Here is a 24,376-nt window from a genome sequence, read left to right on the forward strand (position 1 = left end):
TAAATACATTAAACAAACCATTTGAAAGTCAAACATACACATAACAAAGACAAAAATGAATCAAAATTATAATAACAAAACTTTTCAAAATTGCAATAACCGGAACATGGCTGGTAATAATATTATATATAGTTTTTTTTTCTTTTATCGATATACGTTTACAAATATTAATTTTTATTAGACAAGCACACGATTATAGACAAAGTTATAAAGTGTAGAAGAGAACGAAGAGAAGGGAAATACTCTAGAAAGTTAATTGGGAGGAAAAGTTAATTAACGGTCGCTAAATTTGAGGAGTTGTAAGTTGTAGCATAATGCATAGAAATATATGTTATGGAACTTTTGTTTTTAGCATACGTACTAAAATTGTTTCTAGGAGTACGTATTAAATGATTGTTGTTATTGTTGGTTTAAGGTGGTTTAACGGGGGGTCCAAACACAGTATTTCGTATGTTAGATTATACGATACGATATAGCTTTCGTTTTGTCGGGAGTATTTTGGAATAGCTTGCGTTCTATTTGTAAAAATATTGTAAATATATTGAGTATTGTTAACTTGCATTAATTCGAACACGTTCGTTTATAAGTTGGAATGCAATTAAACTGATTATTTATATGTTTTGGGCTTAGTACATACAATAATTATGCATACACATATGAATATGTATTTTGTATTTTGCGTAATCTGTTTATTTGTATGTATGTACGTCTGTGAGTTAGGAACGGGGCTATGAACTTGTGTTTTTTTTTGTTTATAGAAAATCTATTTGCTATATATTTATTTGATTTCTTGGATTGGTTCGGTAATTAATTAAGTTATTTATATTCATCTACAGTTTGGGGAGTTGGTTGGTTGGTTTATTGGTTTTTTGGTTGGTTCGGTAAATCCTTGCGCTCTTTGCGATCAACAATAGCGTTCTCTAATGATATAGTAGGGGGAAATATATTTGCCAATACGTGATATATAATACGAATATAATAATGCCAAATTTATTGGGATTGGTTTCAGTTGATAGTGTGTTCATATTTAAGAACCTGCTTGCGTTATCCAATCAAGATATGAGACCATTGCTGTTTGAAACATGGCACGAAATCGACATTTCTGAAATTCCATGCGACGCTCGACGCGGTTTCGCTCGTTTGAAAACTCTCTGAATTTTCAAGAATATAATAACATTTTTTTTTTGTTTTGGTTATCGAAAAAAACAAAAAAAAACAAATTAAGATACAAAAAATTACATGTTAAGGTGTTTTAAAATAATGCCAGCGCATAAGTGGCTGATGTGTTTTCTTAATTTCAAGGCTGCTAAGGTGCAAAAGATTCTGAAACAAAACACTTCCAATTGATTCGCTTAGCAGCCTTGAATTGTATTGTGTATGGAGTAACTTGAGATTCAATTTGAGTAATGAAACGGAACAACTTTACTTTCCCATCTATCATATTAATAATTTTGATAGTATTTCAAATACATATTTGTCTATATTTTGTATCTATATATATGCTTATTTACATATATATATTATGTACATTAGAAAGAAAGCTTCATATTGGATTTTGTACATTGATAGAACTAATTTTTGATCACTTCATATGAAGCATCGGGACGCATCAATAAGAACGTGACTAATTTGCTTGTGCTATTTAATCATCGGATTAAAAGACGTCCTTGAGTACAGAAAATAGTCACATTGGAAGTTCATGGTACAAGCAACAGAGCTCACTCCGTGATATGTACAAACATGGAATTGAAGTTCCGTAAACATTTTGAATAATCTCTTTTTTACACCGTATGTTTAAATACTTGAAAGTTTCCCCCAATTATAATTACAAATGTAAAATACATTATGTGACAGAATGTAGGCAAGAGGAATGAAATCGTTAAAAACAACTTACCCACTCAAAACACCAAGAACTAAGTTGAGCATAAAAAATGAGCCTATAACTATAAGAGGCACGAAATATATCCAATTAAATGATGAACCCAATGCGTCGTTGGTCTACAATAGTAAAAGAAAATATGTATTATTATGGGTTACACAAATACATGCACAATCTTAATGCAAGTGATATGTTCTAGACATTGGTCAAATGCTTTACCCAATATAGTATTGCAGTCCAGCCTTCCATTGTGATACACTGGAATACCGTCAGCATGGCAAATCCAATATTATCAAAGCTTGTTATGCCTTGATTTGGTCCATCCCATTTGTCCAGACACATGCTCGTCGCATTATTACATACAAAGGAGCCTCCCGCTTTTTTCTAAGATGTTATCTGAGTTGCAGGGTGTCTCTACTTCACCTTCCTTCACTAGTTTGTCTGTGAGGAATGTGGGAAGAGAAAATACAGTATTAGTATAGGCAGAGTTTGGCAAACACAAATATATATTTAAAGGGTTATATACTTGGATCTTCTAAGCTATAACAAGTCTTATGCAGTGTGCCCGAATAAAACTCGAGTCCAATGATTGCGAATATTACGATTGCAAACAACACCAAGAGACCGATTTGCAGTAAAGGTGCCATCGCCTTGATTATAGATTTTAAAACTACTTGTAAACCTAGATTCATCATTTTGTAGTTTCGATATCCATGTTGGCAAGTTGATTTGGGAGAGAGAACACACAAAAGTCGAATCAGTAAAATGTCATTGCATTTCTTGTTAATAGTATCTACATAATTACACACACATTCAAGACATAGATCTACATAAATATCGATATATATATATGCATATATATATCCTCATTCACACATACAATCCGATAATGTTTAGCATTATCAGTACAAAGTATGTATGTATGGTAAATAAAGCATACAATTGGTAAAACATGCGTATATATAGTATATCTAGGAATTATTTAGTATATTATTTAGTATATATAGGTATCTATGAGAGAATACGCTAATCCGTATTCCGTAACTTTATTGACATTGATAAGTACTTAGGTTAGCGTAGATTTGTAGATTGTAGATTGATAGAAAACAAAAGCAAGTAAAACTTAAACGAAAGTACTACTCACTAGGAATTCCAGACACTAATTTTAAGGGCCGTAGCACACGAATGGCTCTAAGTGTTCTTAGGTCTACCTCGGGCCCCAAATTTGGGTACAGTGTCACGAATCTGTTTGCAGACGTTAAGCGATCGAAACGAGCAGTTTATTAGCAATATACAAGAGTTTAAATGTATTATACTACAATTACTAGTTTTTTCCTTTTATTTCAAAAGAATATTGTTCAAATTGAACTACTTAAATGTGCAACATGTAAAAAAACACATTTCATTAAATCAATTTCGATAAATAAACCAAATTAATTGAGATGAAACACTTATTTAAAATATTAATACGAAAAATAAAATATTACTATGAAATTTTGAAACTAAAACTAAACATTAATATATGTTTATTATTTTCGCTTTTGAATTTCTATGAAACTAATGAAACTAATCGTGAAACTATAGCACTAAGAAACCATTTAATAATACTATCTGAATCATATAAACTAAATGTTATTCGGCTAATATCACTTGAGTTAAATTTTACGTTAAAATTAATTAACTAAACACTTTTTGTTAGAAAAAAGATCGTTTGCAAATGCAAATTTCTTTTATCATTTGTCAGCGATAAGAGCATCTGTACTTTTGTTATTGAAGTATAAATGAATATGTATATATTTATAGAATACGCTTAACAGAATATTCTTCTGCCATCCACATCAGAGAAACATTATGTATTTAATTAAAAATTGAGTAAATGTTTTAAACGAAAACATAATAAATAGTAAATCGTCGGGTTTTTCCAATCGTCCAGATCACATCTATGCTGCTTTCTGCATTTATTCTATTCTATTCTTTCAATATATATCATAAAAAAAAGAGTTTGAAGAACCTTAGACTAAATTGTGTAAATCAATGTATAAAAATTGTTGCATGAAATAAATGTATTGTTGACTTTGTTATAAACATGACTGTATTACTACTAAGAGTATCTAATGACTTTTTTAAATGTTCTATAAAATGTGGATGATTTTTGATCTATAAAAATAATAATAATAAAGTAATTCGAAAAAAAAAAAATATATATAGTATTAGCTCTTTCTTCCAGATCGATTAATACAAGTAATTTTGTCGCTAAAACAGAAAAATAAAGAATTTCCTCTATTTTTAAATTATAATTAGCTAAATGCCAATGATGGGCTTTAGAAAGTCCGCGTGATAGACGAATAAACTTTCCGACACATATAATATTACGAGCTTAGCTCAGTTAGTCAGTTAGTTATGAAGAACAAAAATGATCTCTATTTATAAGTAATCATACATTTTTTTTTTTTTTTTTAATTAAGTGAAATGTAAATTCTAGCCCCATACAAATATAAAACTTAAATTTAGCTCTTTGTCTATTTAAACACATATTACTCACGAGTTTGTTAAACACTAAAATCGCACAAATACTTTTGTACTATTATGTAGATCTAATATGTAAATATGAATACTTTTATCGTAATCACGTCTCGCCGAAGGACGCACACGCATTTGTTGATTAGTACGTAGTAGAATGAATATTTTAAGAATATTTATCTAGAATAATGCTCCTAGGTTAAAATGAGCAAAACGAATTTGAATGTTTTCTGCGAACTTTGGTTGAGCTAGCTCCTAAGTTCTATGAATCTAGAATAATTGTACATATTAATTGAAATAAACGAAATATGTATTTAGATATCTGGCCTAGGAATTTCATAATTATTTGAATATAGTTTTTATTGTGTCAATCAACGGAATCTTACTTGGAATTCGGGATACAAGCTTCAACGGCCGTAATACACGAAAAGATCTCAACATGCGTAGGTCAACATCTATATTGGCCTCAGCAAATATCGTCATGACACTGTTCGGCATTGGGGTTTTTTTTTGCCATTGAAAAGTCGGTGTACACATGGGTAAATTGTGAATTTAATGATTCTTTAAATTGCATATTTTTTTAAATATAGCAACAACAATTTAAGACCAACAATCAATTGTCCACCTTTTTTTTTTTTTTTTGCGACTAATCATAAATACAATTACATCCCACAACGATCACTGTGTGATCATCTTAATTATTGTTAAATAATAATTTGAACAAAAAAATACTTTTATGTGTTTTAAATTAAGCGAAAAATAAACTTATTATAAATTGTTTTGAACTTCAAAATATAATTCTTTTCTTTTTTAATATAGTAAATTTTTTTATTGGCTTGTGGGAAATCTCGCTATTTGTTCAAAATAAATATTATGCCAAGAATCAGACATAGTAAATAATAAGCTTTGCTTTGCAGCATTGATGACATAAAAAAATATATATATATATATATATAAGTACTAACAAAAGAATTGGCTCAATAAAATAAACATTAAATTCAAATGCATATTTACCCCGTCACTACAACGAAAAAATCCATGATGTTCCAAATATTCCTGAGATAGGAGTGTTTATGCAGAACAAGCCCTAAGGCAATGATCTTGAGCGATGCTTCTACACAGAAAATGCATATAAAATAGGCCTCCGTTTTTTCCTACAAATGCAATTGAGAATGAAATATTATATATTTAAGATATATGTATGTATATGAATGTTGATGACTTACCAGTTTTTGAGCCAATACTGTCTTGTCGCTTTCTGGCAAGTGTTCCTCTAGTGCCAACACAACACAGTTGGCGATGATTGTCAATAACACAGCGTACTCAAAGGGCGGCCATTCAATGATGAATCGTGTGTACTTTCGAATTGGGTTATCCTCGGTTAGGATAAACAATGACGTCGGACCACCACCTGGTGGGTTTTCCTCTTTTTTTGGGCCACCCATTCTATCAGCTAAGCGATGGGCTCCCTTTCGACCCAAGTGCCCCCCGCCTAAGGAGTCCTGTTGATGCCCTGCTAGCACTGCTTCCTGAGCTGCTTCCAACCTACAACATGATGAAATATTCAATTTGTTATTACATACTTGTACGCAGTACATTCATATTATACTTATGATAGTTAATCTCAATTAATTTCAGAAAAGCATTCGAGTTCAAAATATTAAAATCAATCTCTATTTTGATTAGGAGCATTGATTTTATACTTGGCAATCGATTCAAATTGTAATTTCAAAAGGTCATACGCACCAAAAACAGTTTGCATTTTAAAGTACACGAAAGTTTGCTTAAATATTTAATTCGAATTTACGTATATAATATTTAGTAACTATTGATTGGCATACAGAAAAGGAAATGAACGAAATGGGATACAAATTTGATTTGAATAGCAATTTCTCGGTTTGATCTTAAAGCAAAATAAACTTGACCATTTTATAGAATATTTGACATCCTAATTTGATGATGTAGATAACTTATTTTAGCATTTGAAGGGAATAAACTTATGTGTGGTTAATGCACATATCGGTTTCACCACTTAACAAATGCTACAATGAATTGAATTGAACTCTAATTCGTGTGGGCGATTAACAACATACCGTCACTATATCCAATTTCTGATACTTTTGTAACGACCGCTCGGCCATAATTATATTACACAAGGTGAACCACAATACGCATTTGTCGGGAGTGACACGCCGTCCGCATGGCACAATAGTGGCAACTGCACATTTAATTGGGAAGCCACTGTATTTTGGCAACAGTCGGGGCAACAGTGTACGACGCGCTCTGGAGGTCCGAGGACTATTGAAACACCACTGCGAATTCCTCTCGCTCTCTGGGGTGTTATATATATATATATATATATATATACTGGGTCGGTCGGTCGGTCGGTCTCTCGCTTTGCTGTTCTAGTTTTGTGTTTATTTCATCTACCGTTTTGTTTATGCTGCTACTTTAACTGGGATGTGTTTATTCTGCTGTTGTTTTTTTGTTTTTCTTTTTTATGAATTTTTATTTGTGTTTTTTTTTTGTTGTTGTTGCTGTTGTTTTGTTTTTTTGTTTTCTCTTGCGTTTTGCTTGATGAAGTCGTGTTTTTCTTCAATTATTCTTACAAGTATTGCACAAAATGCTATTCGAACACCAAATTCTATGATTAAAATTTATTATACACTTCATTAATATATTTGTTTGTGCGTTGGATCGGATCGGAGTAAATGAATTCCGTTGATTTGGCTTAAATAATTCATTCGTAGTATTTATATACATATTTACGTATGTATGTATGTTTCATCGCATAGTATTATTCACATCACTTGGTTGATAAGTTGTATCATTTATTTATGTTGTTGGATTGTACATTAGTTTATTATTTTTGTTACATTTGATGGTGAATGTTGCCTTTTGAAGCTTTGAAAGTGGTTTCGTTTTGGTTCGGGTCAATTCAGTTCATGACCTATCAAAATGCACACACAAACACAAACACACACACACACACACACATACAGACATAAGCGCGCAACCCAATCATATGTACATGTATAAATATAGACAGACTTGCGTTTATACATGTACATTAATAAATATGTACGTATGTAAGGCATTGTACATCAGATGTAGAAAACATTTGGTGTTTGTGTTTGCCTAAATACATTATATATTCTACATTCGTATGTATATGTATGTATGTACATTTTTTAAATATCAGTATAACATTCCATTACTGGAACACGCTATGAATGAAAAATTAGGGGATGAAACGCTCTGCACAATGCACTCACACAACATACAAACGGACGTACGTACGTATACGTATACGTATACGTATACGTATGTACATAAGAATGGTAATGAAAAAATTCAACACACTGTGGTGAAATGTGGAACGCTAAACAGAAATTTCGGCTTGACTGGAAATGGGAAAGGAAAGCCTGACTGACTGACTGACGGCATAGAAAGCAGCAAGCAGCAAGAAGCAAACAGCAAGAAGCAAGAAGCAAACAGCAAGCAGCATAGCACACTCGCTTGCGTAGTGTGCCAACTAAAACTCTCCACACACAGATAAGGATGAAACCGCACTGCAGCAACCCTTCGTGTTTACGTTTTACTGTAGGAATTTGGGATATTGCTGTTTCTCCAGATTACACATACATACATACAGACATTCATACTTAAGTAGAGCGCATGTTGTAATTGTAAATGAATTGTTTATGCATCGGAATTCCCCCCATAAAAGATGCCGTTACAATGTATCGTATTAAATGGGACCGACCGACCAACCGGTCTCGGCTCTCGGTTCCACTACATAAACAATTATAATGCCAATTAAAGCTGTCGCACATACAGTTTCTTTAATATCCTTATGTAGATATGTATATATCGATAACACCTAGCATAATCGATTGGTATTTATAATTTTAGTGGCGGTATGGCTGATACCTACAATTATTCAATGCGATGATATTGTTGACTTGTAATTATCTTTTATGTTGTATTGAAATTCCAATATTTTGTTTGCATTCATAACGTTTTTTTAATAAGTAACTTGGATCTAATAAAATTGAATCAAAGTATGGGTAATCATTGACGTTATCAAGTTTCTTCAAAGCTTTTTGCTATTATATGGAATCGAAACTGAGGAAACTGAATTTTACAATAATTTTCCTGACTATCCATGACTAGATAGTCTTTTCAAACGTATTTGGTAAGATTTGTTCATTATTTACGATGATTAAATATTATTGACCATATGAAATTTCAAAGTACTATCCAAACCAAAAAATGTGTTCTCAAAATAGATTTTGGTATATTTATCGTCTAATAGTATTTTAATCTTTTTATTTGGTTTGCTCTTCGTTAGGAGGCTGGTATTAATATGTAGAAAACACCAAGATTCTGAATGGAACACAATTTAACATTTGTGGCATTTTGCTTATAACTCGCTCTAAAATAGGCTTTAGTATATTTATCATTTAATAGTATTTTATTTTTTTGTTGCGCTTTTGGGGGATTTTTAGGGATTTTCTATTAGAAATAGACGGAAATAAAAAAAATATACATATATACATTTGAAATACAGTTAATAATTGAAACGCCACAAAAATACACGATTGTGCTAGGCTATTTTATGGCCTTTTTATTTCTACAGAATGTTCCTCTTTGACCAAATGGTGCAGTATTATTTTTGGTATCATGTCTCATGCATATTGCGTATACGTTTTCATATTCATACACATTTTTAATGAGATTTGTTGGCAAAGTTTTGAACGTATTTGTTGCTCGAAATAAACAAGCGAACTGATAGACGTTCAGCTGCTATATTTACGAACTATTGTACATAAAGATAAACTGCAAACATGTTCACACATGTACATATTTGTATTTGCAAACAAATGTATACATATCTACATACATGTGTGCTTATAAACATATGTCGAAGTTTTCATGGTACGTGTGAGTGTGTGTGTGTGTGTGTGTGTGTGGGTTTGTGTGTGCTTATAGCATACAGGAGACGTAACGTTGCCTATTTTTATGCGCTTCACTCTACTTTCGTTCCATGTGAGCATGAATAAAGCTTTTTACATTTCGAGCGACGCAAACTTAATTGGTTTAAGCACATTGTACTGTTATTATTCATATGCATCTGTGTACATAAAGATGTACGTATGTATGTATGTATGTACATCCATATACATATGTAGAATGACATACATTTGTACATATACACCACACACATTTAACATGCGAAATGTACTCATTGATATTCATCTCAATCTCTCACACACACATACACAAACACACATGCAAAGAGAAACAATTTGTATTCCCGAAGAATAATGTTGAGCAAGAATTACAAATTTTTAAGACCTAGTGACACAAATGAATCTATATGTATTCTACATGGTATAAGCTATTTGCATTTGAGGTCAATAATTTGAAAATGAATTTTGTGCCAGAGCTATGGGGAAAAAAATGTGTGAACTTCCACTTCCACCTCCACCTCCGCCTCCTCCTTCCCCACACTGCCCTCCATCCACCCACTGCGGATGCTGTACTATGTGCGGGGTACTTGGTACAATTAGTACAATTCATTCACCTTCCGTAGCATACACGTCACTACAGAGATTGCCGCAGTAACCGAAGCCGAAATTCACTTGCCCATTGTCAAAGCTAGCGCTGACGTTGACGCTGACGTTGACGCTGGTTCTGGCTCTGGCTCTGACGCCTTCGCTACCCGCCTCACACTGCTCCGCCACACAGCCAGCCCCGCCGCACGCCCCACGCAACATTCCAAGCGACGTTGTGTTGTGTTTCTAACCCGCTGACCCAACTGGCACACACACACACACGCACACACACAGACGTACAAGCACGCATACTCTGACACACGCGCGTTTACACTGTGACTGTCATAGTCGCATTTGTACGTAGAGGTACATATACACTAGTATGTATGTATACATGCACGACGACGCGTGTATGTGTATGTGTGTGTGTGTGTGTGTATGTACAAGTACAAGTACAAGTACATGTACATCTACATATACAAATGTAAAGTGCGTATATTAGAGGGGGGCTGTTTAGCTGTGTGGAGAACACAACTTTAAACAATTACAGCCAAGCACTGGAGACAGACGACAGACAACAGCACAAAACATGTGGAAGGAACACAACGTTCCACAGTGGCGAGGGGGCGGGGGGAAGGGACAAGTGATGTGATTCTGATTGAGAATGTGAATGTGTGAGAGGCGGCAACGGCGAGTATTTATAATATCTTGTATATCCATTTTCCATTTTCATTTTCATTCTTTTCTTGCTTCTCGTTTTCCGTTCTTTTTTTCTTTCCTTCGATTTTCTGATTAAATTCACTTTTCATGGTCTTTGTTTCACTTCCATGATATTCCTCGGCATTCGCTCGCAGCACACAAAAATTTCGCAATTATTCTTGGTTTGAATGTTTGTAACTTTATTTTCACCACTCGACCCGATTTTTAGCTACATATACATATATATATACACATGCCACCACACATTAACTTCGAAATGTCGAGTTTCTTGGCCCAACAAAATTTTGCGACAAAGCGAAATATATACACACATACATATATGTATATACTCCTCTCTATGTATATATAAATATATATACATTCATTTCATTTATACATTCACAAATACATATGCACTGTGCTTCTTCGGCTCGGCACTGGAAAAATGCTTAAAACATTTATCATTTATCGGGCACTCGGTCGGAAAAAAAAGGTAAAAAACCAAAACCGCTCAATGCGACCAACGAATTTGTCTCACTAGTTGGACTAGTTGGAAAGAAGAAAAAAAAAACTTAACAAAACGCAAGTCGCAAGTGGCAAGTCGATGAAATACTTTGCATTACACTTTACACATTACACACTACATCACATCGCACAACTACACACAACATGGCACAACCAGCCAACCAGCGAGCGAACGAACGAACGAACGAACCAAACCAGCCATCCAAGCAGCTAACCGAACAGTCCTGCGCTTTGGATCGAAAACAAAAAGCTCTTCACCACAAGTAACGTTGAACTTGCTTTGCTGGCACACACACTGGACATGGACACCGCGATTCGACTCGACTCTCGACTCAACTCGACTCTCGACTCGACTCGACACTCTCGACACACTCGACTCTTTAGCAATTTTCTTATGTACTGCACACTTTTCTAATCGCAACTGTTGGCGGCGACATTCTCAATCAAATCAAAAGATGCCACATTTTTTTTTGTATATTTAACTCTAATTATAGCCGTGTGTCCTGCCCAACTTTCTGTGATGTTTGTCGCAGTCGTTTTTTTTTTATTTTATTGCACTCTCTTGACTAACGATATAGCTGAGAGCTTTATGCAGTGCTTTTCATCCCCCATGCGTAAGCTTTTGGCTGTCTCAGCACTGTGCGACCAAGTGTCAAAACACAAGTTTGGCAATTGGCAACTCAACTCTTATCGATGTGTTCATCGCTTTCGTTCAGGGTTGCAAGTGGCGAGACGCCATCTGGATGCGAGTGGCGTAAAGCTTCAGCGATAAGGGCGGAATTATTAAACTTAAGTGTTTAGTATTTATATTGGAATAGAGTGAAGAATGCTTCAAACATATGTAATAAGTCCAAGTATTACATCTTCTACTGACTAGCACACACTAAGACTTAGGATTCATTTCTATTTGGGAATAAAATATAACCGAACCAAGGGACAACCTTATTATCGAATAAAAATGATCTGCGCCAAAAACTAGGCAATAATTTTCGATTTTTTTAGATCAAATCACTTTACATGAAATATTAATTTTTATTGCATTGAAATTAGCTCGGAGAAGCTGGGTCCAGTGATTTGAGATAATAAAAACAAGTAAGAAAGCTACAGTCGGGTGTACTCGACTGTGAGATACCCGCTACCCATTTTAATTAAAAGCAATATATTTTGCGGTATTATTATCAAAATATACCGAATATACTGCAAATATACTAAAAATATACCAAATGGTATATGTGGTATATCGATATAGTACCGCATTCAAAATATACCATAGACGGCTCAATATACCAGATTGTCAGCCAAAGCAACTAAGACCCCTAGTAAGTAGGCGTTTTTGCCCATACAAAATTACGCTTGTTATTCGATTTTTTTGATTTGCGGGGGCGGAAGTGGGCGTGGCCAAAAATTTGAAACAAACTTGATCTGCGTGCAAACATAACAAATGCTGTCGAAAAAAATGATAGCTCTATCTCTTCTAGTCTCTGAGATCTAGATGTTCATACGGACATACACACAGACGGACATGGCTATATCGTCTCGGCTGTTGACGCAGATCAAGAATATATATACTTTATAGGGTCGGAGATGCCTCCTTCTACCTGTTACATACATTTCCTGCCGGCACAAAGTTATAATACCCTTCTACCCTATGGGTAGCGGGTATAAAAAGTTATTTGTTCAACTGTGAATTTTTTAAATGAAAAATCCAACACAGTTTTTTCATTAAAATGTTGCCATTTTTACCATGAATTTAGATGCGCGAATTATTTTTGGCACACTCTTCTAGACAGAAGACATAAAAACCATGGGGCTACTTCTACATGTTGATATATTGCCAATGATATGCATGAATACTCACATTATATCACCCAAGTTGAGACGTGTTTGAACTAATGGAAAACTCTCATTGCCTCTGCCTGTGGCTGAGTGCCTTAGCTTGCCAGTCGACGGCGGGCCGGAGGAAGGTCCACAACTCCGGGTGATGCCATCTCCAATGATAGCAATGTTGTCATCCAAGCTAAATACGTTCGAATTCGTTAAGCGCGTCATCGGTGACGAGCTTCTTCTGCGTCGGACTCCCACTCCACCCAGCATCCTGATGATATAGAATCGAGCGTCACGAATGCTTATGAATGCTTAATTAAGAGAATTCACGCTTACTGCTTATCGTTATCGTTATTGCAACAGCTTTTTCCGAGATCGATCACAATATATAGTTGTATTCGTAGTCGCAGACGCAGTCGTGGATTTATCCACCTTCATAAAGTTACGCGTAGAATTCACCATCACTTGCATTTTATATTCGTTGTGGTTGTACAAAAAAGTACATTATAAAAACTGATACATTTCTTCTGCGTTAATATATTGGAGCTCTTATTTCCGAAAAGGAAAATATTTAATTGGGATTATTTTGGAAATTAATTTCATCGTGCACCTTTCACAAAATTTATTCACTTTAAAAAATATTTAGAAGAAAACTGTTCAAAGAACTTGAATTCTCTTATTTATAAAATAATAAATTTTTGTATCTATTGTGTTTAAAATTCGAAACTTATTTTTGTAATGCACTTGAAAATATTTAAAGACGTTTAATTATTTTAGACTTCACTTTAAAAAATATAAAAAAAACACTGTTTAAAAACACTTTAAAAAATATAAAAAAAAAAACACTGTTTAAAGAACTTCAGTTCTCTTATTTATAAAATGATAATTTGGTTAATTTATTCAGCTTATTATTTTGTATTTTTTTCTTAAGTACATTTTCTAAAATATTGTAGTACTGAAAGTATGTAATTCAATTCATTTAAGCGATTAAATACTTGATGAACTGTTCACAAAATTGGTTCCCGTTTAAAAAAATTAATAAAAACAAATTTTTTAATGGGCTATCTAAATTTTTAATTTTTAAAGTGGTACAGTTTTTATAACTGTTTTGTTTTGTATATTAGTAAAGAATTGATTCCGTAATTTTTTTATAAAATTAGTAAACTTTTAAAAAAAATTAAAATTCAAAATATTGTAAGTCAAAAAGAATATGCAATTAAAATAATACTGGAATTTAAATGAATACTTCAATTCCGACAAATTTTAACTTTTTGACAACAAATTTTTGGAAATTTTAGATAGAAACTTATAGAAACTTGAATAGCTTTTTTATACCACTTGTTAAATCTTTTCCTTTTGATCAAAAATTTGAGTTTGAATTTAATTTTGAATCTATTTTCAATATGCCTTTGTTGATCGTTCTAATATTAAACATAAAATGTTTGCTTTTATTGAATTAGAAATTTCGATTGTTAAATTTATGCACATCATATAAATTTTCTAAACCAAAACAAAATGGTGTACAAAAATATTGTTTTTTTTTTATTATTAAAAATTAATGAGGCTGGGGTTTGACAGAGAGAAAGATTTTTCAATATTAATTCTGCTATTAATGCTGAATCTTTTTGCCTTTTGTGCACACTTTATTTCTGACGAACCTGAGTAGATCTGCATCACTTTTGTTTAAAAACAAACTACACCAATTCAATTTCGGAATTATTGCAGTCTTGAAACTTGAAAGTTGCGTGTTTGTAATAAATCTGACGCTGTCGCTGTCACCTTTAGAAGAATACTGATGCCAGCTAGCAAATTTGCCAGCTAGGCAAACACTCTTCTGTCCTGTTGTGTTCTGTTATGCCTCAGCTAGCCAAGATACGAGTAGTTAGATAACAGATATGCGCATGTACAACGCATACACGTAAGTACGAAGCTAATTGTGATAGCAGCGATAGCAGATGATGATGACGTGCTCGATAGCATCCAGCATATGCGCAATACATTCACCTTTAAGGTAAGCAGCATTGTCTAAATTAAAGGTGTACAATTTAAATAGGCTTCAACATCTAAATTCCAACCAAACAAAATGTACTTTAAGCACTTAAAGTAGAAATTTCAATACTAATAATAAAATAGTAATTATATAAGCTACCACAGATTATATGGTTATATTCATTTTTCAGTCTGTAATATATATGATATTTGTGCGCCTAGTGTTCATACATATGTATGTACGTACTACGTATACGTACTTCCATACATACATATGTTCAAATGTACGCATATTTATACCAAGGTAATTTTGCATAGGAGCATAACCTGATTCAGGTATAGAATTTCCTTAAAATGTCTAAGCACACAGTAAGTCAATGACTTTTCATTTCCTTTTCCACTCTTTGCTTTTAGCTTTCGGCTCAACAACAACAACAAATTTGGGGACACTTACGAGTAAGCAGAAAGGGATATTGTGAGTGAGAAAGTGAGAACAGAAATTGTCAATGCATCGCCGAACGATCACACTCTAGCATGCATGCAAACACATAGACAATCTAGAAGACACACACACATGCACATGAAGTGTCGCAACGAAAGGGTACGCAAAAGGCACGAGCAAAATGAAGCCGAAAAATGCGTGGCGAAAACAGCATAATTTTCTAGCTCTCTCTATTCAATGAGCCTCCATGTGATCAGATTTTGTTTACAGTTTTTGGGAGCCTTTTTTCGCAACCAATTAAATAGCTAAATTTCATGTTTATTAAAAAGCTACTATTAAATGAATGGTATTAAATACACACATACATATATTAATATATACATACAGTATTACCAATAATGCACTTTTATATGTATGTAAATGCAGTAAGTATGTATGTACTACATGCATATGTATGTACGTATATAGCCACATACATGTGTTTTATTTTACATATACATTTTTGCAGCTTACCCAACTGTTTTGTTTGTAAAGGCGATATTTCACAATTCGTATTGTTTTGTATTTTATTTATCACATACAAATATCCACAGTTTATTATTGCATCCCGCGCGTTAATGTTTTTACTTTTTGAAGCAGCTGATTTCACTTTCCGCCACAATAACGTCGGCCCAAAATAAAACTATCGATAACTTATCGGTGCTGCCGTCTGTTTGCACTTACATATTTCACCATTGCGCGATGTGGGGAATTCAGCGAGCTTGGGCGGTCAACAATTAAAACATAAAACGATTACTTTGTAAGCTCGATAGATTTCGATAAATAGTATGAAAGGAAGCCATTCAATGCTATGCCCGTTATATTTGAAATCGATATGAGAGAATTTTTAACTATTCCCTCGACAAAGTAATAAATAATATCGTAAAATTTAGATGCAATTGGTAATTTATTTGACACTTTAAAAAAAATGAACTTACATAAATATTTACAGTTTACTAAGTTACTTTACTAGAATCTACATCATATCATCGTTCTCGCCATAGTCCCACATATCATTTGGCCCATCGTCCTCAAGGCCAAACAGACGCTCCAGGTCCTGTTCCGCCTCCCAATGAGCAGCATCATCAGTGAGCAAAAGATCCTGATCCTGATCCTCCGGACACTCGCTGCAGCGACTCTCGTTGATACCATAATTGAGACACTGGGCGCCCACACATTCGCAGCAACCGTCGTGGAACCAGCGATAGCTATTAGCTCCCATACTCTCGCACTGCTCCTTGCATTTGTTCGATCTCACACAGGTGTTCACATAGATGACGGTACAGTTAGCGCTGCCGCCAGAGGGTTGATTGAAGAAATCCGTTCCTCCTCCCTCCAGGCGCTGCTTAACGCCCGCTCGCATTGGCATACGAATGGTGGACCATTGTTCATCATCCTCGGCCGTCAGGGTATCGAATAATTCGGGAACGCCTTCGACATCACCAATCTCCGATCGCGGCGTCATCGAACTCTGCACGTCCTTGTGCTTGGGACACATATCGAGGCAGCCACAACACTCTGTGTACAGTTCGCCCAGACAATTGTGGCAGTCCTTGCAGCAGTGGCAATCGTTCAGTCTACACTGACAGCTCTGCGTAAGCAAACACTTTGAGACCACCGATCCACAGACCATCTCGTTGCAACCATCATCGTTGGCGGTCACAAGTGCAACACCGATGAAGAAGAGCAGCACAGAAAAACGCAGCATTCTCAACAACGTCTCGCTCAATAATGATGCAATCTCCGTAACAAGTGTCCTTTATAAGCAAAGCAGGCGGTCAGAGAGTCAGCGAGTCAGTCAGTCAGCCCAGGTATAAAACCCACAAACCCAACAAACTAATCATGTTAGGTAGTCGACTGTATTGGGCCTGTCATAAAAGCAATTTAAAATAAGTTAAGCGTTAGTTTTATGGTAGGCACTGCAATAAAAATATACACATAAATCCGCCATTTTAGGTAATCTTAGGTAGAATAGCTTAGAATAATTCCAGCACGTTGACAACTTGCAGTTACATATTCAATTAGAGTTATCACAGCACATACATAATAAATACGTAGTATTCGCAAATTCCAAATTCAATTCAATAACTTCACACTATATAATAAAGGCCATTATCCAATCGATGAACTTTGCAACGTCTGCGTAAATTAGATATTGATCACCACAACAATGTTCAGCGTCATTGTTGCCGGATGGTGATCTCTTGCGACCCGAAGGCAATGCAGCTGAAACAGTGCCACGAAGCATCCAGCGATTGTTCTTCATGATCATTAATCCAGCTCCCGAAATACCCGAGTGTATGGCACGTCCACCTTGCCTCTGAGTGCTCGTGTCCACCATGACGCCGGCGCAGAATGTTCGGCTGGACAGCAGGCTTTTGAAGTCAGCGTTTGCCTTGACGCAGACCTCATTGGAAACGATGGGTGCTTTGAGCACCTTTGGTTTGCTGTTGTTTGCATCCGCTTCGTTGTTTGACGTATCGGTTAATTCGGAATTGTGTTTCGTTGCATTTGCTGCACTTCTATCAAAACTCCAGCCAATCACAATGCCATGCTCGCCCACAATGTATTCCGTCTTGCTGGAACCCGACCAAAGGCAGACTGGTTGTATGAAAGTGTTGAATCTGGGTGATAAGAAATGTAAATTTAGTAAAAACACAGAAGTGGTGAGAAGTATAAATCGATGCCAGACTCGTACTATCGATAGATAATAAAGACGTAAAGAAACTATCGCGGTCACTATCGGTAGTATTCATTATTAAACGTATACTATCGGTAGTTAACAATACATTATGCATACTTTCATAATAAAAGATTTTCAAATTCAAAAATAATAAATTATTCGATAAAATTTCTTAGGCCAATTAAATCTTCACTGATGTCTAGCTGAAAAACGATTCTTTTAAAATTTATCTATAAATTTAACTTAATTTGCCATCGATAGCAATACCAACAAGGGAATATCGATTGGCATAAACGTAATTACCGCACTTCATCCTTAAGTACGAGGACAGCGATATCCGCGTCGTAGTCACTGATCTGTTGATTGTAGTCGGAGTGTATGTAGATGCTGTCGACGGGCGCTGCCAAAGAGCCCTCTTCGTTCCAGTTTTTGAGATTATGTCTGCCCAGAAAGACAAGCACCTCATTTGCCGTCAAACGATGCTTGAACATTTGAAAGCAATGCGCCGAACTGATGACAACGCGTGACGAAACAAGCGTGCCACAGCATTGAAAGTCCAATGATGTGATATTGTTCACATATATTGCCGCTAACCATGGCCAAGCTCCACGTGTCAGCGATGGCAGCGTGTTACTAGTTGTCGTCGTGGGTGGATCATCAATGAATATTACCGAGTCATCCGCATCCACTTCGACCTCATCCAAAACGTTCTCACCATCATAGTCATAATCGCCGGGCGAAACGAAAATGGGAGACTGTGACTGCGATCGATTAGTGTCACCGACGCTGGTGTCTGAGCTGGAGAATCTTGACTCATCATTCAAATCACTTTTGGGTAATCGAAAGTCAAGACTTCTATCAATCTTGCCGCAAATTTCAACAGGCGAATGAAATGGTTTTCTGTAATAGAAATAAAACGTTGCGTTAATTACCTTTTAAATTGTATTTGAAATTGTTTGCAATTATATTATTTCCTGTTATATTGTGAGCACTTAGTTATAGTCTAAAATGTCAGACCCAGCTGTGATTATCTTTTTTGGATAGATTAATTTTCTATTAATATTTGTTGAAGATATTCTGATCAAAAAATTTTCAATTATGCTACGACATATAAAGACATTATAAGAAGTGCAAATTGTACTGAAAACCGACCACAATCCAGATGCATACTTCTTAAACTGGATGTGAGGCAGTTGTTTAGAGCCAAACTCATGATTCGCTGGCATCTCCTTACCAACTGCCATTTCGGATTCCAAATTCCCCCCAGAAGGAACAATCAGGCTTGACGTTTTCTTATCAGGTATGAATGAAAGTTTTCGCGTATGCTCCAGTTGAATTTGTGTCATAAAGATGCTATGATCTGCAAAAAGAACTCGATTATAATTTCGCTCTTTGGGTGACATTATTGTGATTATAATACCGGCAGAACCAAAACAAATAACGCGATTATTTGTTGAGATAAGAACAAGTTTGGGAGGAAAATGATGTTTGGGAAAGCGAATTTTATATAGAACAGGCGCATTACTAGTAAATTGACCTCGAGTAAGCAGCTCAATTTCGCCAAGATAGTTCTGGAGAAAATGTAACATGAATTATTAGGAATCAGAATATACATATGTTTATAACTGGACTTAGCTTACAGTTGTTGGCTTGCCGCGCATCGAAAGGATTACGCGGAGTTGGAGGCCGTGTACCTCGGGATTTCGTACCGCAATTAAACCAAACCATTCGACACCATCGAAGCGATATTGAAACATTTTGGGACACGGACTTATTGGCATTCCTTGGGCAGTGATGGTTTTGGCAAATTGCTCACAGCATAAAAGTATTATTGTTGTAAGATACAATTTCATCATTTCATCACTTCTCTATTCTGTTCCGCTTTGCTTTCGTTTCACATTCACTTAGAGTTCAAGAAAAACACACTTTTAAATATATAGATTGCAGTGCAATGTTTTTAAAAAGCTGCAGTAATTTTTGTTTACATTTTATAATGCATTTTCACCGCGCAGTATTTTTTTAAGTGTTTTCATCCAATGTGACATTCGCGTCAAAACAGCTGACAACAAGGACAACACTGTCCTGCAAAATAAATGCAGTTATTGAGCTGAACCTTTTTTTTAGTCGTAATACAACTTCTTTTGCTTATGCATTTTTTTTGTTTAGTGCAGGCCTTTTCATGTATAAAATTTAAGTAAAGAAATTAATTCAATTGTTTGTAAATTTCTGCTTCTGTCATTTCGATAAATCGTTAATTGCTTCCGTTTCGATCATCTATCGATATTTGCAGGAGCAGTATTGCAGCAGCGCATTTTTGCAATACTGCAACTCTACGTAATCAGCTGTTTTTTGTTTATATTTTGTCAGCGTCATTTCAATCGGTTATAATTACAAATTACTTATTGCATTTCTAACAAATAAGTTTAAGTTGTGCTATGCGCGTGTGTATAATTAAGGAAAATTGCTCAATTATCCGAGAAAAAGGACGCTTAATTTTATTTCGATCGAACTTTTTAAATAAATGGCACATACAAAGCGGGATATTTACACATACATATGTACGTTAACAGCCTACTCCGCTGCAACCGGTTCAGCTGGCGCCGGCGCCGCTGCAGTGCTGGCTTCTTCAGCCGCAGGCGCAGCAGTGTCAGCTGCGGGTGCTTCAGCTGCTGGCTCAGCTGCTGCGGGTGTCTCCTCTTTGGGTGGTGGCTGTTCTGCTGCGACAGCTTCGCCAGCGACAGGCGCTGCTTCACCCTCGCCTTCGGCAGCAGCAGCAGCAGCTGGATCGGCGACTGCAGCTGCTGCTTCAGTCGGCGGTTGCCCCTCTGCCGTAGCTGCCTCGGCCGGCGGCTCTTGACCTTCAGATGCTTTGGGTGCTTCTTCGGTGGCTGCCTCAGCGGGAACTTCAGCGGATTTGCTTTGATCCAGGGACGGCTTACGTGATCCAGCTGGTTCTTCGACAGGCTCGACTGTGGCTGGTGTCTTCTTCTTCTATGGATTATAGGGAGATCATTGCAAAATCGATCGAAAAATAAGGTAACCATTGTATATCTTTACCTTCTTGGGTGTCCTCTTCTCATCCGCTGGAATTTCCTCGTCGACTTTATAATCTTCTGGGAAGAATTTGAGGGCATCCGTGCGACCGACCTTAACATCATTACTACAATAAGTGGGTTCGAATTGTACCAACGACAGCATAGTATAGGACTGAACTTTGTTCACTTTAAGCACAAATCGATCGTTGCTGAAAATTAATACAAATATTATATATCACGATTATATCATCATCTTTGGTGACTTACGGCGTTGAATCCTTTAGCTCATCATATTTGTATATGGAGTTGGTTATCAATTTGGCCTCACCAGGCGTATCGTTGGTAAAGAAACCATATTGCGGCACATCTTCTCGAACTCCATCGACCACCTCCATGATATCGTCGCGTTTATTCGCCTCGAATGCCATCACAATGTGCGGCGGCTCTGGTGGCGGATCTGGTGGCAAGAATCCGCCGGTTTGGCCGCGGAAGAACACTAAGATCAGGGCAGCGTGAGTGCGACGATTGTTTGCTACCCAAATTGGGGGAATCTTGACGCGTTTCGTCCGAGTCAATGGCTTCGGGGGCTCCTCTTCCTCCTCGACCATCTCCTCTTCGCTGACGACGGCATCGACATCGAGACCCATGTCAATGTCGAAGCCCATTGTGGTTGCCGCTGGCTGTGCCGTTTGCACTACTTCCTCCTCCTCGGTGCCCTCCTCTTCGTCAATGTCTTCGGCGCCGTCCTGATCCTTGCCACGCGTTTCGTCGTGCAGTTGAGTGACGGATTTCTTTTCGGCCAGCTTGCGCTGCTCTGCGGCTTTTCTGGCTTCCTCCTCGGAACTCACTTCTTCCACCCAGACTTCACCATCTATGGGAAGGAAATGGAAATAAGTGAAATAATGAGATAGAGAACTTGTTCCATAATCCTTTTTTCTACAATAAAAGTTCAAAACTTTTCAGAAAATAAAATGATTTGTTTATTTAAATCATTTGAGAGAATTTTTAATCTATCTTCATATATTTATTATTTGAATAAAAAGTTGTTTATAAATTTCTACTACGACTCTAATAAATAATATTTGTTGGATATAAAAACAAACATAAATCGATTGGTTCAAGTAATTTTAAAATCATTGAATTTTCTGCATTTCTAATGTACTACTACTATTAAACAACGATCCCTTTTCTAAAAATTATATCTTTTTTTTATAACCTCTGAATTAGTTATATAGAATGTGTTTTATATACATGTATGTTTAATCTTAAATTTTCGATAACTTTTCATATGATCTATATGCATTATGTTATCAAAAGTAACTGGATTAGAAACCAGCAAGAACTTCCCAAAAAGCGGTCAATATTTAATCAAACCAAAATGCATACATACCTTCCACTTCGACCTCGAACTTAATCTTGAGGGGCGCTATAATGGGTGGAATCGGATGCGGAACATTGATTTCATCATCGGGCGGCGCAACTCTCTCCTTTGTCAGCTCATGGGCATATTGGGCTAGCACATTAGTTATGGCACCCGCTGACTCGTCGATCTTCCAGAAGCACATGAGCAACTCTTTGCCATTCAACTGCTCAATAATATCGGGCGATAAAGGATTCTTGCAGGCAAAGTTAACCACATCGAAATCGGCTGTCGACACTTCAAGATATTTGCGATCTTTGCATTGCATTTTCAGATGCTCGGCGGGTTCGGATAGCTTCTTGAACATATCTCGAGATACTTGTGGTCCAAAGACTGTGACGCCAATATCCGGCAAGTTTTCCATTATCACATCGGTGCAACGCATCAGATAATCGAGACGCTTTTTCTCTTTCTTTTCAAATTCGGCACGTTCGGCTTTTTGTAGAGCCTCCGTTTTGATACGCAAAGCTTCAGCCTCAATGGGCTGAAGGTCACTTATGTTATAAGTTGGTCGCGATATGTTTAGTGATGCCTTCTCCAGTTCTTTCACTATCAGATCCACTAACTTTGGAGCGTCAGCTCCGAGAAATAGATTAACAGCCCGACCATTCTAAATATAGTATGAGGATTCATTGAATTATAAAATCGTTGAAAACGTGAAACTTGGAGATAAGTACAATAACAAAAACAGGCTAAAAATTATGTAAATTTAACAAATTTTACATAAAGTTAGTTTACGTTTATCCAACTTACGTTATCCAACTGAATTATTAGCTTTATATACTATATTATATATCAAAACTATATATTCAAAATGATTCTATGCATTCCTTATGTACTAATCAGAAAAAAGAATATATTTTTCCATAATTAAGCAAATCAAAAGCAATGCTTTAAAAGGCAAGATCGTGTTCTACAAATCCCAAGCTTAGCTTTAAGATCACTGCATATGTTTACACAAGTTTTAAATACTCTTTTCTTATGGGTAAAAATATAAATACAAATATAAAGATTTTAAAACTTACTGTAACAAATAGCCAAGTGGGTTCACTCTTTTTGTAGAAACGCTTTAAAGATGTTATCGTATCTGCGCGGCACTAAGTTTATGAATTTGATTAGGGATTCAATCGATAGATAATATTTGTTGATTTTCTATGACTACATACTGTTGCCAGCTGCAAGTTATCGCCACCCATTTCAAGTTTAACTCGTCGCAATGTGCCAAGTAGTCCCAGGCATGGTCCACACCATTCTGAATAGACTTCCAAAACTACAAGTGAATGGCATATTGAAGATCCTAATAATCCTAATAATTATGTAAATATTATATTACTTAGCAATCCAGGACGAGTTAAAAACTTTTCCAATTCATCGTCAGTCTTAATTTCAGTCTGTAACTGTTGTGCTCCTCCTTTTCTGGCCATAGTTTTTAGCGTTTATAATTTGATTCATACGTATGCAATTTAAAATCCAAACTTTCAATATTACAATTTTAATAAAATGACCGAAATTTTGTTAAAATGTTGCATAATTGAATTTGTGTACTCAACTATTGCTTATGCTCTAGGCAACACATTTCTCAAGGAACTATTGATCAAACAAACACTTGAAAATTATGGGGCAAATGCTTCGGCAGAGAATACTCGACTGCAAGTTATCCTAATAAGACAAGTTAATTTTTTTTTTTGATTTGTTTGATTTTATTTGCATTGCAAATTTGAAAACCCTTAAGAAAAGATCCCACAGTAAATATGAATAAA

At 35.7% G+C, this 24,376-nt stretch overlaps 4 protein-coding genes across 4 annotated transcripts in view; all 4 read right to left on the minus strand.

The window, feature by feature from the left end:
• The window catches only part of LOC132796498 (voltage-dependent calcium channel type A subunit alpha-1), a 63,130-nt gene extending 47,086 nt beyond the window's left edge, over positions 1 to 16,044 (minus strand). Inside the window, 10 exon segments of the mRNA XM_060807690.1 lie at positions 1,895 to 1,998; positions 2,099 to 2,260; positions 2,262 to 2,320; positions 2,406 to 2,561; positions 3,024 to 3,124; positions 5,414 to 5,553; positions 5,626 to 5,944; positions 13,043 to 13,279; positions 13,345 to 13,472; positions 15,953 to 16,044. Of these exon segments, the coding sequence (XP_060663673.1) occupies positions 1,895 to 1,998; positions 2,099 to 2,260; positions 2,262 to 2,320; positions 2,406 to 2,561; positions 3,024 to 3,124; positions 5,414 to 5,553; positions 5,626 to 5,944; positions 13,043 to 13,278 (1,277 nt within the window). The 5' untranslated portion in view covers position 13,279; positions 13,345 to 13,472; positions 15,953 to 16,044.
• A 357-nt stretch (positions 16,045 to 16,401) lies between these two features.
• Positions 16,402 to 17,186, minus strand: LOC132796504 (protein twisted gastrulation). The gene has a single exon (XM_060807696.1). It carries the CDS (start codon positions 17,184 to 17,186, stop codon positions 16,455 to 16,457), a length of 732 nt encoding a protein of 243 aa, XP_060663679.1. The 3' UTR covers positions 16,402 to 16,454.
• A 30-nt stretch (positions 17,187 to 17,216) lies between these two features.
• LOC132796501 (serine protease gd) lies at positions 17,217 to 20,539 on the minus strand. The gene is made up of 5 exons (XM_060807694.1): positions 19,802 to 20,539; positions 19,582 to 19,732; positions 19,332 to 19,521; positions 18,465 to 19,061; positions 17,217 to 18,102 (listed from the first exon to the last, which is right to left on the minus strand). The coding sequence occupies exons 1-5, from the start codon at positions 20,015 to 20,017 to the stop codon at positions 17,574 to 17,576; spliced, it is 1,683 nt and encodes a 560-aa protein (XP_060663677.1). The 5' UTR covers positions 20,018 to 20,539; the 3' UTR covers positions 17,217 to 17,573.
• A 91-nt stretch (positions 20,540 to 20,630) lies between these two features.
• On the minus strand, positions 20,631 to 24,190 carry LOC132796500 (uncharacterized). Its single transcript, XM_060807693.1, has 7 exons — positions 23,950 to 24,190; positions 23,783 to 23,886; positions 23,642 to 23,713; positions 22,587 to 23,226; positions 21,464 to 22,067; positions 21,219 to 21,405; positions 20,631 to 21,152 (listed from the first exon to the last, which is right to left on the minus strand). The coding sequence occupies exons 1-7, from the start codon at positions 24,038 to 24,040 to the stop codon at positions 20,733 to 20,735; spliced, it is 2,118 nt and encodes a 705-aa protein (XP_060663676.1). The 5' UTR covers positions 24,041 to 24,190; the 3' UTR covers positions 20,631 to 20,732.
• Positions 24,191 to 24,376: the final 186 nt, after the last annotated feature.

This window comes from Drosophila nasuta, chromosome X (genome assembly GCF_023558535.2).
Source record: "Drosophila nasuta strain 15112-1781.00 chromosome X, ASM2355853v1, whole genome shotgun sequence".
NCBI lineage: Eukaryota > Metazoa > Arthropoda > Insecta > Diptera > Drosophilidae > Drosophila > Drosophila nasuta.